Source organism: Dermacentor albipictus, chromosome 7 (genome assembly GCF_038994185.2).
Source record: "Dermacentor albipictus isolate Rhodes 1998 colony chromosome 7, USDA_Dalb.pri_finalv2, whole genome shotgun sequence".
Taxonomy (NCBI): domain Eukaryota; kingdom Metazoa; phylum Arthropoda; class Arachnida; order Ixodida; family Ixodidae; genus Dermacentor; species Dermacentor albipictus.
Window position 1 is genome coordinate 20,136,310 of NC_091827.1, and position 18,514 is coordinate 20,154,823.

General features: G+C 49.3%; 1 protein-coding gene and 1 long non-coding RNA gene across 4 annotated transcripts in view; one reads left to right on the plus strand and one right to left on the minus strand.

Moving 5' to 3' along the window:
• LOC139047726 (uncharacterized) overlaps nt 1-18,514 on the plus strand; it is a 99,839-nt gene that overhangs the window by 9,524 nt on the left and 71,801 nt on the right. The window lies entirely within an intron of this gene.
• LOC135896617 (uncharacterized) lies at nt 11,464-16,598 on the minus strand. 3 transcript variants are annotated; one of them, XM_065425090.1, is made up of 3 exons: nt 16,386-16,598; nt 14,042-14,628; nt 11,464-11,727 (listed from the first exon to the last, which is right to left on the minus strand). In XM_065425090.1, exons 1-3 carry the CDS (start codon nt 16,581-16,583, stop codon nt 11,580-11,582), a joined length of 933 nt encoding a protein of 310 aa, XP_065281162.1. In that variant the 5' UTR covers nt 16,584-16,598; the 3' UTR covers nt 11,464-11,579. The 3 variants fall into 3 exon arrangements, with proteins under 3 accessions (XP_065281162.1, XP_065281164.1, XP_065281163.1); XM_065425092.2 differs by lacking the exon at nt 16,386-16,598 and adding an exon at nt 14,721-15,046; XM_065425091.2 differs by lacking the exon at nt 16,386-16,598 and adding an exon at nt 14,717-15,043.

The window sequence follows — 18,514 nt, forward strand, 5'->3', positions numbered from 1 at the left end:
ACGTCAGTATGCGTGGGCCGGCGATGACCTCGAGTTGTCGCTACATTTCTGAAACTACGACAGCACCAGTGCATCAGAGAGGCCGACAACGAGGCAAACGACGGGTGCGAGTTGTCATACAGCGCGACCGCCTTCCTCGTCGACGGCACCCACATAATCAGCGTGCCGACCACGATAGCTTGACCGAATCCTACGCGATCAGTCGTCGAACCGACAACGCAATAGCTGCATCTCATTCACTTGTGAATATAATTATTCGCGCTCAATATGCGTCGACATGCCTTCGAAGCTGAAATGCACGAGCTTCAGTCCTCTCAAGCCGTACACGTGGAGTTTGAGTCAATGTTGATTGTGTTTAGCGAAGTGTGGGTTAGGCCTGACCCCGTCGAGTTTGTGAACCCGCTACCGATGGAGCGGGACGTTAAAAGTAAGCAGTAAGGACGAAGGAAACCGCTCTTATAGTTAGGTTGTGGCCCTACAGCAATATGATAACTGCTCTTCACTCTGCACGGCACGTACACAATAAGCGGCAACACAGCGCTGTGCCAACATCTTGTACTTTGGTCACCGTTTCCAAACGCCGCCGGTCGCATTCCCGTAGATGATGGGTCTGTACGTGTTGTTGACACATTTCTTCATTACAGAGAAGTCAAACGGGAAACAAGAGACGGTGCATTCGGTACAGCACCATCAACTCGCTCAGTTGCCGACGGTGTCAGCGATGGCACCCGCGTTTTCGGGAGAGAACTGCACGGTCTGTAAGTGGGGGTTTATGGCGAGCACCAGTGGCGTAGCTAGGTCGTCTGGCACCCAGGGCCAATAGGTCGTCTGACACCCCCCTCTCCGGGTGTAGCCGGCGGAAAGAGGGGTGTCTTCAGACGTATATGACACCCCCCCCCCCTCATTGGCCCCTTGCACCCGGGGCCCACGGCCCCCCCCCCCCCCCCCCCTGTTGCTACGCCACTGGCGAGCACAGTTGTCTCTAATAATACTTTATAGCACGCGCAAACTGTAACTATGATCACGTTAAGCAAAAGCGAGAATCAGTAGTAACAGCCCGTAATATATACGTGTTCGGATCACAGTTGCAGTCGTTTAAGTGACTCGGCCGCTCATACTAACTCGTCTGTATGTTTTGAGATTATTTCACATCAGCGATGCACCATTTTTAGAATATCCGAAGCTAACAGCGATCTGAAGCTATGTATGTAAACAAATGCACCGCTTTGGCAGATCCCACGTGGAAGGCTGCACTAGAAGGCCTCTTGAATATGCGAAATGTTTAGTGAATGTGTAAAAGGAGTACAAAACGCGATGTGCAATCGCAGACATCATCGCCAACGAACTCAAGGCAGCCACGTCGGCATAAGGAAACCAGCGTGCCTTTCTGGGTCGCGCTGTTACCACAACAGCGCACTCGGGCCTGCTCACCCACTATAGTCGTTTGGCGAATGGCATGCTACTCGGAGAAAACATTAACAATTAATCGCGATCTGCGAAACGCACAACCGACGCACACTCAACATGGGCGCAGGTACACAAATCAACCGGCGAAATCCCCGGCACCCTTCCAAAATGTTTCAAGCGGCACGCGTCAGAGAGCAGCACAGGAACATGAAAGAGGCGGATTGTGAGAAAGTTGGATCATAGAAAAGTTGGAGTCGTGATTTTCGATTTCCAATATCGTACAGCGAAATAAAAAAAATCGGTCTACCTTGAGAGGTTGATGACGTCGGCTTCGTTGTAAATGCGCATACACCATGTGGCACGTTCAAAAACGGTGGACTGAAGAGGGTGGAGCCACACCTCAACGATAGAGAGAGAGAGAGAGAGAGAGATTCTTGTAGAAGGGAAATTCTTGTACCGCGTCTCGCAATGTCGCAGTGCTTTCGGAGACTGGCTGGCGAGTGCATACCTTTCCGAGCGACAGAGCGTGCCACCTGAAGGCACCAAACCTGCCGCATTAGAGACTACATAGCGATGCAACGAACCTGCACGAATTTCTCAGCTGCAAGCCAGGTGAGCGACGAAGGGCGGAGGACCTAAGATCTCACCATGAAACAGGCTTTACGAACGGCGTTCGTCACCCAAAACTCGCTGCTCGTCTCCCATTGTTTACTGTGGCCCGTTTCTACGAAGGCAAGCAAGTCGGCGCCCTGTGATTCGAAAGGTTTGTCGCAGAACGGCTGCTCCGCTTTCTCTGCAAGGTCTACAGTGGCAGGCGCCCCTCGTCCTTTTTGTTGTTGTTTTGTTGTTCGTGGTGGCGAAGTCGGGCACTGAGTCTAGTATTGGTTCTTCGAAACACCCTTTTGAGAGCGCCGAAAACGCGCGGGCCCAACTTCGCTCCGCATTCCTTCTCGCGTTTGGCGCCGCGACATTGAAACGCGTAAAAAAAAAAAAGCAACTGGGCGGGATGGAAATTGTTAAATGTGGTATTTTCGATTACGACGCACAATTTGAAATTCAAGCTTGTTGTCAGGCGGAAAGCTCACCATTAAGTTATGATGCATGCTCCTATAAGGTCTCTCGACTTGGCCTTGTGTGCATGCACAATTTTGAAAGTCAAGCTTGAGTTAGCTGGAAAGCTCTCCGTTACGTTATGATGCATGATCCCAAAGTCGCTCGACTCTGTCTTGTGCGCCAGTCGATCCGCGGGGTTTTGTTTGGCTAAGTGGAACCCTTGAGCCGGAACCGATGGTAACGCACCCACCACCGTGTGGTCGCGCTGCTCCACGGATGGCTATGGTGGTTTCCATGGTTGTATGCCTTGACGTATTTTGTGTTAAGGGTTGATGAGTTGATGAGTAAGCTCTGGGATGCGGAACCTCCGGGTGCCAAGTCCTCTTCCCATTTGACAACGGTACCTAGTTGCGGAAGAAATTATAAATTTGTGCAATTTATTTGGACAAATTAGCTTATAAATTATAATAGAAAAATTTACCGTAGTGCCCAAGGTGAATTCTAACGAAATACCGTTGTTGCCGTGTCGTATATAGCAGCCCCCTTTCTTGACACTGCTGGACCCTCGTCAGCTGGGACGCACGGTATATATATACGTATATATATTTGAAGAAATCCGCCTTGAAAGGAACAAACTTATTTCCAACCGGCCGAAACGCCGAAAATAAATTTATGTTTTTCAAAGTGGATTTCTTCAAGTAACTGTCCCGCGAGTACTGTCCAGTATCGAAGATGCATGTATCTTAGATACTATCTTCGATAGCCTTAGAGCATCTCTTATATGTATTATGATACGACTGGCATGACGCGCATCACTGTCTGTATTTCCGATACATGAAAGTATATGTCGTGCATATAGGTACTGGATATCGCAACATCACCATGCGAAACTGTAAACGTTGGCTGAACTCCGGCACTTCACTGGAGTCTCGGATGCGAGTTCTATGTCGTGAGCCATCAGTTCCGTCTTTCCTGGATTTTGAGAAAACAAATCCATGTTCTCTTCTACCAAGTTATTTGGATCAGCCAATCGCAGGTCTGTCAAAGCTTCCCGAGACGCAGCGACCCTCATCACATCTTTCGCACCCGTAATTTCCTTCATTTCGCTTAGACACGGAATTTCTGTCGCCACTTCCTCCGTCATGTTGAGAGCCAAATTAACTGTTTGCTCCTTCATGAGAACCTCTCTCGTCACTTTTGCTAGCATGCTATCTAGTAGACTAGAGCACGGCAGAACAAACAACCCGTCGTCACATTCGACGTCCTTCATCAATGCGCTCTCGAACTTGGTTTGTCTGCCTGATTGCCCAAGAGCCTTCACCGCTGCATTTTCTGCAATCTCTCTCTCATGCTTAACAGTCTCTCCCTCACTACTCACAGATACTGAAGGGTTCTCTGGCTCAATTTCGCACTCATCGCCGAGTGGATTGCTTACTTCCACGTCGGTATCCCGTTCTTTCATTTCCAGCTTAGCAGCCAATGCACGCGCTTTAGATGTCGTTAGAGCCGGAACGCTACCCTTTACCCAATCTTTACCCTGGTCCCTCAGTAGGCGATCGGTGCGGTTAGAGAACAAGTAAGTGTACTGCGGCGGCACCTTGTTAGAAACAGCCGCCTCAGTACACACTTCCCCGAACGGCCCGCTGAGCACCACATCTGCGACCGGAAGGCAGACACTCGTGTCCTTTAACACATGCTTTATCCAAGCGCATTTGCCATTGTACTGCTCCTGTTTCACATAATCTGGGTGCACCAAGTCAATGGTTGCTCCACTGTCCCGCAACACGTTACAGCTTTTCCCATTCACCTGCAGTTTAGACAGATGCGGTTTGAGCAGCTCATCATTAGTCTGCGTGTCAGAAATGTACGCGAACACAACTTTTGGTTTGCGGCAGCCGACAGCTATGTGACCGGTTTCGTTGCAGTTAAAGCACGTCACTGGCCTCCGTTTTTCGAACAAGCTCTTCTGTGAACGTTTCTCACGAATCTCTCTCTCTTGTTCCCCCATCGGCTACTCGTGAACCCTCGGCTCCACTTCTTTCGCAGCATCTTTCCCATTACTGGGCCTAGCTGTACCCTCCCAGCCTCTCTTTTCCACCGCACCGGCGATCATAGCCTCCTCTTTAATTCCTCTGCGTGAGGCATACTGATCCGCCAGGTCAGCGGCTGACTGCACCGACTCGACCCGATCTCTCTCTTGGATCCAAAGTTTCATTGCCTCCGGCACCTTTGCATAAAACTGCTCCAAGGCAAACACTTGTAACGCCTTTTCGAAGCTGCCAAAAGCTTTGGCGCCCTTTAACCACTCGGCCAAATTTACCTTTAACTCATAAGCAAACTCAGCAAAGGTGGCGCCCTGCCTTTTGTTCAGACTTCGAAATCTCTGCCTGAATGCCTGTACTGACAAATGAAACCGCTTCAATAGGCTCTCTTTTACCTGATCATAGTCGTCAGAATCATCCGCAGGCAACCTCGCAAGCTCATCTGCTGCCTCGCAGGGCAACAAACTAAGCATGCGCCGCGCCCAAGTGCTGCGAACAAATTTTGACTTTTCGCAAGTTCTCTCGAAATTTACCAGATACAGGCCTATATCTTGCCCAACCTTGAAGGGCTGCATAAGTTTAGATAGATCATAAAGGTCATGTCTACCTGCTCCCTCTGATTCCGGAACCACACCTGTCTTTCTCAACTCGACTTCAAGTCGAAGTTTCTCTATCCGAAGCTCTGTTAGCTTCTGCTCGTCCGCCTTGCGCCTTAGGATTTCGTTCCAAATTTCTACGATTTCCTCTTTCGCAAGATCCGTGCTCTCAATCACTTCAATGATACTTGCTTTCGTCATTTGAAGCTGAACTTCAACGCCTAGCTCCTCGCAAAGGAATATGAGCTGAGTTCTAAGCAACCGTTTGAGATCCATCACGGAACACCGGTGTGACAATGCCTCGACCTCTACCCAGAAGTACCAAAACACACGCTTCTGCGGCAGTTCCCTACCAGCGACTAGGATTACACCTCTATCCAGTCAGCCTGGTCACTCAAAAGAGCAAAGCCAACACTCACCAGCCCTAAGCTGTCCGTCCCCGTGATCTCGGTATGCTGTCGTCCGTCATACTTCAGGCTCGATCCCACCGCTCGCCATCCAGCTGTTGCGTGTGCCGAGGTATGCGTGGCCGGCAGGAGGTCTGGACCCCACTTCACGCAGAATCAGAGACGAGGAGAGCTTTCTCGGCGAAGAATTCTTTATACAGTATGTACAAGTTGGCGTGGTTAACAGGAGAGCAACCGAGCAGCTGCAAGCTGCTTAAATAACACTTCCAGTCCCCAGATTCCCCAGACAGTCCCTAGGGACGAACAGTTTCGAGAGAGAGAGGGTCCGGGCAGCCTCCGTGGTCCCAACGCCGCTTTCAGTGGCCGGCGCCTCCGGGCACCGCGCTGCGCCGTCAGGCCAATCTGGCGGTCGGTCGGTCGGTATGGTGCGTTGGGCAAGTTCAATGGCCCGGCATACGACAAAGGGACCAATCTGCAAGGCAAGGTGTTGAAACATAGTCCTTGGGTGGTCGCTGAAAGGGTTGCCCCTGGGCGCCGCCGCACAAAGGAGGGAGGGGGTGCATTGCTGCCCGCACGAGGAGGGGCCGAATAGCAGTCGGTGAGCCGGCGGCCGCTTCCGTCGTTGACGCCGTGCAGCCGCGAGGACACCCAAGCCGTGCACTTAGTCGTCATGTGCCCGAAGCGGGCACCATGTGGGGATGAATGCTGCCTCCACGGTCGACACACCACAGCACTGGCCTCCCGTCAGGCAAATCCCAAGGCACAAGCATAACACCGTATATCGCAGCACCCTTTCTTTATACTGCTGGGCCCTCGTCAGCTGGCACGCGCGGTATATATATGTATATATATTTGAAGAAATCCATCTTGAAAGGAACAAACTTATTTTCAACCGGCCGAAACGCCGAAGATAAATGTATGCTTTTCAAATCGGATTTCTTCAAGTAACTGTCCCGTGAGTACTGTCCAGTATCGAAGATACATGTATCTTATATACTATCTTCGATAGCCTTAGGGCATCTCCTATATGTATTATGATACGACTGGCAAGACGCGTATCATTGTCTGTATTTCCGATACATGAAAGTATGTGTCGTGTGTCAAGGTACTGGATATCGCAACAAGGTAAATATACCTGGTAGCGAAGCTTCCATAGGAGCCCACACGTTCAAAACATGGCGGTCCATCTGCGGTTCATGGGGCTTAGCGCCATCGGAACGTAGTGGTGGGAACACTTCCGGTGGAAGAAAAAATAATGTGACGCCGTGTCCGTTAAAAGCAGAAGTGACGTCATTTTGTTTTCGAAGGCGCGAAATTTGTTTTGTTGTTCTTCCTTTGGGGCTATATATTCAAATGCCCCGCCATTCGACTTGATGGGCGTTCCGAGCTTTCAGCGTGGAAAGCGATGCAGGAAAAGGCAAGCCTTACGGTTGTCGAAATCGCATCCCTACACAGAACATACTTTCTTTGGAGGCCGACGAAAGCTTTAGGTGTAGAGTGCTGATCCTATTGTCGGTTGCAACGCCCGTCGGCCAGCGCAGTCTCACGAAAACAACTACACAATTATCTGGCGGTCGTAACTCACTACTTTTGACTGCACAGATTAAGAAGCGACGAAGCTACCCGCGCCACCAAATTCAGACAAACTTCGACAAGCAAGAAAGCACAAACTGTGAGGGGGGCGTATTTCAACAGCTGACCTTTATGAATGCGCCTTTCTTCCCATTTCAAGACGCGCATTGCATTGCGAGTGATAGTGGCGTCAACGCCCCCTGTAGCGATAGGCGCTGTAAAGAAATGCATTTCTTATTAATAATAAAATTAAACTTGTATTTTCTTAACTCGTCACGAATATATAACATTGACTAGGAATTTTATTTTCGTTGAATGAATCTAACTGTGTCTCGTTTGAATTAAAAAACGCGTTTTTCTTTCCCAATGTTTGTTCCCTCCAAACATAGTCGCGCTTCAATCGCTGCTCCCATAACCCCCCATGCTGATGTCGGTGACAATCTGTACTGAACCGCTTTTCGCCCGAAGCTAGGCGACCTATTTGAATCGACCTTGTCGCAACATCACCGTGCGAAACTGTAAACGTTGGCTGAACTCCGCTTCTCAAGCTGATGCTGATGCCACTAAGTCACCTGCATAAAACGAAAGGAAGCGACATTCTTATATCTTTCCGCCAGGGCCGTCCTGCTAGGGCAAGCGATGAGGTCTGTGCGCAAACGGTAATACGTTTACGGACAAGGTAAGACTTCACAGCGGTATTTGCGTATTTCGTATTTCGTATTTGCGTATTGCAGCGATTCAAAGCAATTAGAGAAACGACAAGCAAAAACTGCCGAGTGTGCAGCGTTTAAATAGTTTTCACGTTAAGCAGCTAAAGTAACCATAATAAATTGTTTCGGAATGGAAATACTATACTAGGGTTGAGGATTGGGCGAGTTGGTATTGCATACTAAAGTCTGATACAGCGCAACATAGAAAGGAAGAAAACAAGCCGAGCGATTCGCAAACCGCTCTCACATTACTGCAGAGCAATAGGAAAAATTCTTTGAACACCTCGCTATTGTATGAGACGCTCAAAGAACTTACAAAAGCAAGCGCAATGAACCACGTAATTGCATTTCAGTGGATACCTGGGCACTGCAATATTCCTGGCAATACTGCAGCGGACGCAGCTGCGAATCGAGCGCACAATAACGCAGAGACAACCAATCTTCCCCTATTGCGTAGTGAAGTCCGTCTCATCCTGAGACAGATTTCTTGTCGCCTCAGCGAAACTACCTGGTTTGGCCAGCAAGCTAAAAACTCGGAGTTATACTCTATAGACCCATATATAAACTTATCAATGCCGGAAACTCTCAGAGACAACAGAAAATTTGAAACATTGGTACACCGGCTGCGTCTTGGTACTGCATTTACGAAACACTTCTTGTACAGGATAAAACGTATCTCTAGTGCGCAGTGTTCTTGTGGCCACCCAGATGAAGATGTGCATCATCTTCTTCTTGAGTGCACGAAATACGATACACAAAGAACGGTACTGAAAGCCAATTTGTTTATATTAGACAGAAGACCGTTCACTCTTAAAAAGATACTTGGCCCATGGCCAACTGCGGGCCTTCAAAAAAGAGCACTTCTTGCTCTGAAAAAGTTTTTAGAGGAGACCAACATTTTGGGAAGCTATTAAGTATCAGATGGTCCGAATACGTTAATGAGTTACATAAACGTTGTTCGTCGTTCATAATTGGGTTATGGGGTAATCACATCTTTTACGCAACATGTCTAATTCTGTTCTGTACTTGCAGTGTATTACATGTGTTGTGTGTTTTGGCTGTTCAAAACATCTGACTTTATATATGCGTACGTGGACTGGACTAGTGCACAGAACTTTGCGACTCATGTACTGCTGGACTGTATATTTTTTATTGATCCGGTGTTCTACTGAGTGTTATATTTTGCGTCGCTATTCTTCCCTTGTACGCCAATTTGTTTACTTTGGCGAGTGACAAGGAGTAGCCGGTGCCACCATAAAGGCGCCAACCTCTCCTAACATTCACTTCAAAAAAAAAAAAAAAAGAACAGTATAGCAGGGGACATTGTTGGGCGCCGTGTGGTAAAGCCACTTTACCGTGTGGCGCATGACGTTTGCATTGACGTCATCGTGGCCGCCATCTTGGGCTGCTATAGCAGGGTGAAAAGAGGCGTAAACAAGATACGCGACAGCACGACAGGGGCGGGGTGTCTTGAGCCCAGCGACGACGCGATAACGGCGATAATCCGGTTAAAGAATAGTCACTGAAAAATAAAGCAAAACAACGTGTGCCTGATAATACGGCTCAATTACGTCATCGTAGCCGCCATGTCTGCCCATTACAGTGCGCTGCAGCTGCGTCTGCGACGTCACGTGAAGACTGTAGCTTCGTTTACACGAACTCGAAAAGAGTGTACGTCGAGCCAGAAGTACAGGGGCGCAAAATGTAGTGAAATCTTGAGCGTGAATAAAGGCGTCTTCTTTCCTATTTATTTGAGGAAATATTGAGGAAAATCGGAATTCCAGTAAAGGTAGCTGATATTTATTATTCCAGCAATAAAAAAAGTTATCCCTAAATACGTGCGACAATTACCCGGAGAATAGAAAGAAAATGGAATGAACGTCTTGTCCTCTTCTACGAAAAATTGCTAAAATGGTAGCTGAGAAAAATGTCACTGCCCTCGTCTCCCTCGCTGGACGCACTGGCATTGGAATCGATCGCGGCTGCGCTTACACGTTCAAATTTTATTGTATACGCACGTATACACGAAGTTTTGAACGTTTACTTTTGAGCCTTTTGCGAAGCCCTTTATGAATATTTACAGACAAACACCAGTTTCGTTCACAACTGGCAGAAGGCGAAGGTATCTGCAGCAACCTGTCAGTGGCTGATTAGTGCAGAGGCCTTAATTGCCACCAGGGTTGACGGTTCCACGTGATTCGCGGAGTTCCAGACGCCAGACCGGCACCAAAACACAGACGGCGTCCTGTATTGCGCCAAGTTTAACATCTATGCGCCTATAGCTATCAAGACGAAGCTGAAAGTGGATAGTGAGAATGCTTGAAAACTGTGTTGTTTTCTCGACATCGTTGCCGCTCTTAGAATCGTATGCTGCAAAAGCCGAGAATTGCAAGTATAGCTGTAAGCTTGTTTTACAGCGAAGCTGTATATGGCTAATGTTCCTTGCCCTCACACCCATGTCCATTCATTCCCCTGTAAGCACTCATACCCTACTAAGCAAGCAAGAAATACAATGGATCATAGCCCCGTAAGGCAGAGGCTACGAGCACTCAGCAAATGGAAGCGAACTGCGTTTGCATTCTTTCTAATCACGCATACAACATAGGAAACAGCGTGTCGGAAACTGTATTCATCAATGACTCATACCATTGTATGAGCCATAGGGAGTATAAGGGAGTAGATGACAGGGAGAGAAGATGTGATAAGAGAGTAAAAAAGGGCGCCATTTACGTGTGTACAAACAGAGCGGCGACTAAGTCAAAGTTACCCATGGTTGACTTGTAGGGCGACTTCTCGAAGAGAGTTTGTCACCGCGCCGATTCGAATACTGCTGGGGTTGCGGGATGCGGCGGTGTACGTGTAGTTCACTTTCTTTTTTTCTATTCTGTGTGTGCGTGTCGCCAATCGCTGAGAGCAAGGCGAGGCCGTATACGCACACCCGATATGGAAGGTGTGTGTAGGGGTGCGCCTCATCAACTTCAACGGTGGGTTCACGAGGGTCAGTGAGCGTGCTTTCTTAGGTGCTCGAACAACTCGTGCTTGAGAGACGACAGCCTGTATAGACTTTATCGCTAATGAACTGCAGAAGGGCAGAGGATTGGGCGAGTTGGTGTTCCATGGTAACAATAAAATTCAAACAGCGCTAGACGACAGGACCAGATGCCGAGGTCAGCGTGTGATTCGCGAGTGGTGCTCAGTGCCGTGTTTGTCTCCTCCTCTTTCTGGTCCTGTCGTCTAGCGCTGTTTGAATTTTATCGCTAATGTTGAATGTTTTACACGTGACCCCGTAACGTCCTTGAGCAGGATTATGCGAAGAGACGATTGTTTGCACTGAAAATCGAAATTACGTCATAATCGCGGCTAATCATAATTTCGCTAATTATATTATAAACCGGTTCCCTTACGACACGTATTGCAACGAATCCCGAACACGAATGCGTTCCCAAAAATGTGCGGTTTTCATTTTATTTTTCTGCGCGAGCGACATATCTCCATCTCTCCGAGTGATCAAGCTCAGTTAAGCAGATTTGTGCTCTTAAAAAAAAAAAGAAAAAAAACCCTTTCACATAGAGTCAGCGCCGGTGCACATCTGCAGGACGCCTTGATGTCAAACCTGTTTCCCATCGCCTACCCGCGTGCAGATAACGCAGCGCCATCTATTGATTTCACAATCACGTGGACATGCAAGAAGGCTTTTATTTGAACAGTTGGTCGCGCACGTCCATCTAAACAATCGACGACCTCAATTTCAGTGAAAGTATGCACTTTGCGACTGAACGTTGGAGAACGTGATTATCGACCAAAGCTGAAGATATCCGACAGCTCCACACTTATCGCGTAGCTGACGAACAGGGCCTCGCAGTCTTCGGTCGATCCTCCGGCAACGGACGAATTCCTGTAGAAGGCGAAAGCCTGGTCGCTGAACTTGGGCGCGAACCAGCTGCACAAACGAGAAAACGGTGATCACGAGGGGCATGTCCGACAAATAGCGCAACGGGTCGATACAAGATGAAATCACCGAGACAGTACAGTAAACGTGACGGGCACACCACCCTCCAGCCCGTTTATTTTGACGTTCCCATGCATAGTATGCACGTGACGTCACATCCGCTGCTGTCGTCTGCTTCCGCTACCTTCCGCCATCTTAGGGAACCTTACCAACAGCCTATGGGGAACCAGCGCTGGACAGGCGGCGCGTCGAAAAGAGTGCGTTGCACGCCGCCCTGGCGTCGAAACGCGGCATATCCCAGCCGCTCGACCAGACGACACACACGTGCGCGGCCGTATTATAGTTCTCATGTTTCCGTTTTCGCGCCGCTTCAAGTGGACAGTTTTCGTAAAGAAGCTAGCGCCATCAAGTGAAGAAATGACGAAAGAAGCTTTTTAAGCTTTATATATTTTTCACAGTGCCGCGGCGAGCACGTGCGTTTCTTTATTGGTTGCGCCGTGTGCCGTTGCCATGCGTGCGGGGCAGCCTGCCTCGCAAATCTAGCAGCTATGGCTGCGGTCATGCTGCGCTATGGTTTCGGAAGTATTAGTTGGCCTGAAGACTTTCAATATTTCTCTGGCTAGACATAAAAAATTCTTATGTTACTTCACCAGAGCAGTCAATGGAGAAGAAAGCTTTATCGCATCAGCTGACTCGCGCAAGCAAGGGTTTGAGTGCTCCGCTGCTGGATCTGTAACAACGCCGGCTACATTTAGCACTAATTACATTTATTTACCGGATGCATCTCGGCGCCCAGTCCTCATCCGCACGCGCATTTTAAAAAACACATAGGCGGCTTAGTCGCGCGTGCGCCGGCAGTATGCGCACACAACTCGTATTACAAGGCAGCTTCCCTCCCACATAATTCTTGGCAATGAATGGATAATATTTACTTTTCGTATCGTTCGCTTCGTGCGGTGGCATTGGAAGGGGCTTGGCGGTGGTATTGCGAAGGAAAAATGGTTGGTACATATGCCGGATGGTGCATGCTATTGTTCATTTTGTTTCCAACGAAATGCCGACTGCACATTCTGCTGTTTGGTACTGGCTGCCACGGCTGACCGTCTTCACTATCGAATAAACTAAGCACACACGCGAAATTCGATTTACAAACCAGCCCGACACCGCTTGACAGGGCGACAAGACAGGAACTTACTCCGCTCGCCTGACTGCTTGGATTCAACGCCGCCTCCGTTCTTGTTCGTAGGGTGTAGATGGAAAGACGCAGAAGGATACATCCTCCCTCATACCGACGTAGCTGCGGCACTTGTATACGCAACAGTATCGTCGGCGTCCTTTTGTTTTCCTTCGACTTTGAGCGCATGCAACGCCGCTTCCAGTAGCAATTTTCGTCCGCGGGAGCGGCTGAGTTGTGAACGTTCTGACCGCCAGGGCGGCGCTGTAGGTGTCGTGAAAACTCCAGCGCTGGTTCCCCCAAACATGGCGCCGCCGTAAACCGGAAGTTGCGGAGTATCCTTGAATGACATACGTGCATACTACGTGTACTACACATTGTGCACGCTTCACGGCGAAGCGTGCTGGCATAAACCGGGCGTGGTAAGTACGTTGAGCTGTTTCAGTGAATTGCAGCGATACTGTATGCCGTGAGAAGGCACGACGAGTCACTTAAGGCGCAACAAGTAAATGCGGGCTGCATTTTAATGGATCGAGCCAAAGAATAAATATCCAAAGTTTAGTGAACGTCTGCTACGCTACAGCGGCGAGAAATACGAGAATACCATGGCGAATACCAGGAAGAACTCCACGACGTCACACTGGCGTACCGGCACTAACGTTTGGAGCACGAAATAAAAAAGAAATGGCGTTCAGTTTACCTTCCCGTAATCAACCTATTACCGGTAAATAATCATCGAAAAAAATAGAGTTCAAAGTGCACGCCCAACAGCAACGATATATATCACTTTGGCCAAATTGGTCATAAATGAGTAAGGGATACCACTGGGCCAATATTGGCGAAGCCGCTGGGCAGGTAATTGTGTGATTTTTTTTTTAGCAGCGTCTAAACAGCAATTATAAGCAGACAAAGCGCGCACCTGCTGGTTAGCGGCTATGACGTAAGTTCCGGCACGTCACATCCGAGATGTTTCAGCGCGCCTCGGGCAGCCGCGGGGCACCGAGCTGCGGTACAGTGCTCTAGAATATGTTCTAGAGCACTGTAGCTGCGGCTTCTCGTAGGCCATGCGTCACTTCCGGCGGCGGGAACTGGCGGCGTTCTATTTACGCGGTACTAGAACAGATCGCTTACCTCAAGTCCTCGGGCGTGTTGGCGTTGTCCGGGCCGGACACGCGTGGTCGCGCGGCCGCCATGCAGAAGAACTTGGCGAACTGCCCCGCCAAAAACAGCCGGAGGTTCATATCGACGCCGTGCGGGATAACGGCGGGGCAGTTAACCCTGCGTATGGTGCACCTCGACGTGTCGATGCCCTCCTCATCGCCGTCGACGCCACAGCGGTAAATGACCCCGCCCTCTTCTTCACACATAATACTATCACGCGAACGGTAGGGCGGCCTAGCATCGGCGTCCCAACGGAACTTTTTGCGCCTGGTCAGCCGTAGCGGGCAGAACGACTCGGCGGCTGCTCCCTCGGCCACGGCTTGCTCTGCGGCTGCGTCTGGACAGTCGGCAGCCTGCAGCGCAGAGTATACAGCGGGCGGCCTAGACTTGGCGTCCCAACGGAACTTTGCGCGCCTGGTCAGCTGCGGGACCGGGCTACCGGTAACAACGACATCGTCGCCGTTGTGTTCGACCGCCGGCGGCAGCGGGCAGGACGACTCGGCGGCTGCTCCCTCGGCCACGGCTTGCTCTGCGGCTGCGTCTGAACCGTCGGCAACCTGCAGCGCAGAGTATACAGCATATAGGGACGGCCACCGATGAATGCGTAATGAAACGCAAATAAAACGCGCGAGCAAAATGGTATACCAACTGTTTCCGCGCATGAGAGAAGTGGAGTGTAAGGCAGCATACGAGGCAGCATACGAGGGCGTACAGTCGATACATGAAGAAACGGAGCTGGGCGGACAATGCGTAGGGCAGACAGACAGCCGGTTGTCTACGAGTGTTACAATACGCGCATCAGGAGAGGGGAAGACGGCATAGAAAGAGGCGGTGCTTTGCAATTCGAAAATATGCATGCATGTGCATATGACCGGGGAAGTAGGATGACGACGAACGATGACTGCCGCATGCGATGGTGCGTTGCTTAAGGGCCGATCTACGCTCCAGCCGCCGATCGCCGCAAGCCGCACCGCACGCGTGCGGTCGCGCGAAAGATTGCACGTATCAAACACTTGTGCACAAATTTCGGTTTACAATGTGTAAGGTATAGACTGTGCACACAGTGTAAATGGTAATTTGTGCACAAGTGCACAATATTCAGTGACTCCAAGGCTGCACTGCAATCTTTGCTATCGGCCCTGCGGCGCAGACCACACGAACAACTGGTATTTGAGATTAGAGAACTCATTCATACCTTAACTGAGAAAGGACACCACGTGACATTTCAGTGGCTTCCAAGTCACTGCGGAGTCATAGGGAACGAACACGCTGATAACGCTGCTCGGTCGGCTCTTCAAGGGGACGAAGAGGAGCCGATACCGTTATCAAGGACAGATGCCGCTCGAAAACTTCGAATGATCAGCCGTCACATCACGTTATCCTTGTGGAACGCTGGAAGTTTTCACAACTACCGACTCCACCATCTTGACTCCTCCCTACGCCTTTGTATTCCAGCTGGGCTCTGTCGTCACGAAGCTACCCTGCATGCTTTGTCGACTATGGCTAGGGGTGGCTTTCACCAAGTCTTTCGCTTACCGAATTGGATGGGCCGACGACGCCTCGTGTGAGGACTGTGGTACCGAGGAGACTTTTCAACACCTTCTTTGTGACTGTCCTCGATATACTTTACAGAGACAATCACTTGCAACCGCGATAGCACGCTTTCACCAAAGACCTCTCACAGAGGAACTCATTTTCAGATACCGCCATCATAAGCCATCGCAGCAGAGGGCGACGAGGGCACTGTTGCGGTTCTTGAGGGCGACAGAACTGGACAGGCGACTGTAGCCTGAACAGATGTTGATAGTGCTACAAGTGTCAGTGTGCTGTGCGATGACAGTGTTCGGTGACAATGACCGATTGTGATTGTGTGTCTATGCTCCTTCCTTTCCTTATCTCTACTTTGTTTCCACTTTACCTCCCCCTCCCCTCTCTCCCCGGCGTAGGGTAGCCAACCGGATTTTATTTTCTCTGGTTAACCTCCCTGCCTTTCCCCTTTCCTGTCTCTCTCTCTCTGTGCACAAGTGCTGGATACGTGCAATTTCTCGCGCGACCGCAAGCGTGCGGTGCGGCTTGCGGCGATGGGTGGCTCGAGCGTAAATCAGTCCTAACCGGGTGGTTGCTTTCACTCCGCACAGAGATGCAAGTGAAAGCACAAAGTGCACGGCACACAGCAAGGAATCTACGGAGGACGATCGTTTGCAGTTTGCAACATGGATTGTCGCTATACAGCCACTGTAACGTAGCGCCTCTACAACCGCTAAAGGCACAATGAGGCCGACCGGCCCGCGGACCGACTGTGTCATGTACGCACCTTCAGGTCAACGGGGACCGGGCAGTTTTGGTCTTTCGCGTAGCACGAGGCCATCCTGGCCGTGGCGGCCAACTTGCAATCGGCCGGGGTTCCCATGATGCCGAAGGGCGTACGTATGCCGCCGAAGTGGTTAGGCGTGCCGCCGGCGGCCATTAGGGCCGCGGACAGCACCGCCAGGAACACTGGAGCTCGCAGCATCTGCGAATCAATTGGTCATCAGAAGTTTTATTTTCGAAGCCGTTTGCGTAAGTTGTAGAGGAGCTCGCAGCGTCTGCGATTTAGTTAGTCATCATTAGAGAGTTTTAGTTTAGGGGACGCAAGCGGCTTGCGCACGCAAGAACTAGGGGCCACGGTACTTAATGCGCATGCGCAGACCCCTACGTCTGAAGTCAGCGCGTGCGCAGTACCGTGGCCCCTAGTTCTTGCGTGCGCAAGCCTCTCGCGTCCCCTAAACTAAAGCTCGCTATTACTTTTATTTTCGAAGCCGTTTGCGTAAGTTGTCGATTTAGTTACATTCGTTTATATTAAAACACCTTACAGGCATTTAGAGGTGCGTTACATAAGCACGATGTACAGCAAATGTCGTGCGAGTAATATTTAAAGAGAAAAAAACTGGTATAGTGGCAATAATACGCATGAAAAATAAATAATACGCAAGTAACGCACAATCTACACTGAGCGCAATACAGCAGTAAGCCGCAAAGCGAAAGAAAACAAGGAAAGTAATGTGCAGACGTCACGCATACAATCAAACGGCAAAACACAGCGCAGGGAACAGTAATGTGTTAATTAGCCACCTACCATATATATGCATCACAACAAGCACATAGCTCCTAGATTAAGAAAAGCGCGAAAATATGATGATGATGATGATGATGATGATGATGATGAGAGAAAAAAACGAAACAGGCTAAAGCCTAACTTATGAAGAGTTAGCGAAATTCATGAATTCACTGCAGGTGTCGGAGTTTTGCGTGTTCACTCTCGAAAGCTCTGCAGTGTCGGAAAGGTCGTTCCAAAGCCGAATTGCTGGCGAAAGCGGCCGAGTTCAATGCTGTAGTGCCGAGCCATAGACGAACACGATCGCGTCTGTACACATTTGTACAACCTTCGTGATATGCAATGCACGAGGAAACGTCAGTATGCGTGGGCCGGCGATGGCCTCGAGTTGTCGCTACATTTCTGAAACTACGATAACACCAATGCATCGACGAGTATTTAACGGCCGCAGTTGTACGAGCGTCGGTTTAACGAATATTTCAGAATGACGAACTTTTAGAAAAAAAAAACCGGCGGTTTTCCTATGCATCTAACGCAAAAATCTTTCAGTTACGTATTTCAGAATGGCGAATATTTCATGGTGAAACTTGTAGGGTGCATAATAGGCAAGGACGCAGACAAGGTGGACACGCGATCCCTTACTCACATTTTTTGGAAAGAGAGAGAACATAAAAGCGCCAGCCATCTGCACTGAGCATGTGCAAAACGAGTCATGAATATTTCCTAAAACAGATTGCAAAGGTTCGATCAGTATTCAAGAATACAAATTCTTTGTCAGTGATAGCAATCGATGGTTGACTGATGCATCTTTCAGCGCACCTTCTGATATGGAACGCTTCTGAAATTTTGCGTGCTTCACAGAAATATCCGACATGAGAGTTTCATATCTCTACCTGTGAAATTCTCCTGTCGGATATTTCTGTGCGCCCAAGGCTGTCAGAATAATTACATAGTCTTCAACTACATATTTTGCCATCGCACGTCTAGTTAGAGCTCCGTTGTCGTCCGCTACAATTTTTTAAGGCCCTGAGGGTAAGGGTGTTACCAGTGCGGCAAGAAAACACCCTTTAGGGTGTAAAAACTTACAGTGTAGACTCATCATTCATCATTTATTGACCCTTAAGGATCCTTTTCAGGGTATTACATAAGGGGGGGGGGGGGCAAAAACATCAAGAAACACTATGGCCACCATTATACAATGGTTAACTCATTATTACAACTTCAAACAAAACTTATTATGCATGCTAGTAGACGACGGGCAAGAAAAAAAAAAGTAAGGTATGAACCGGAAGTAGAAATGGCAACACAACCGGCAATATAACAGAAAAGTGGAAAAAAAAAAGAACTTA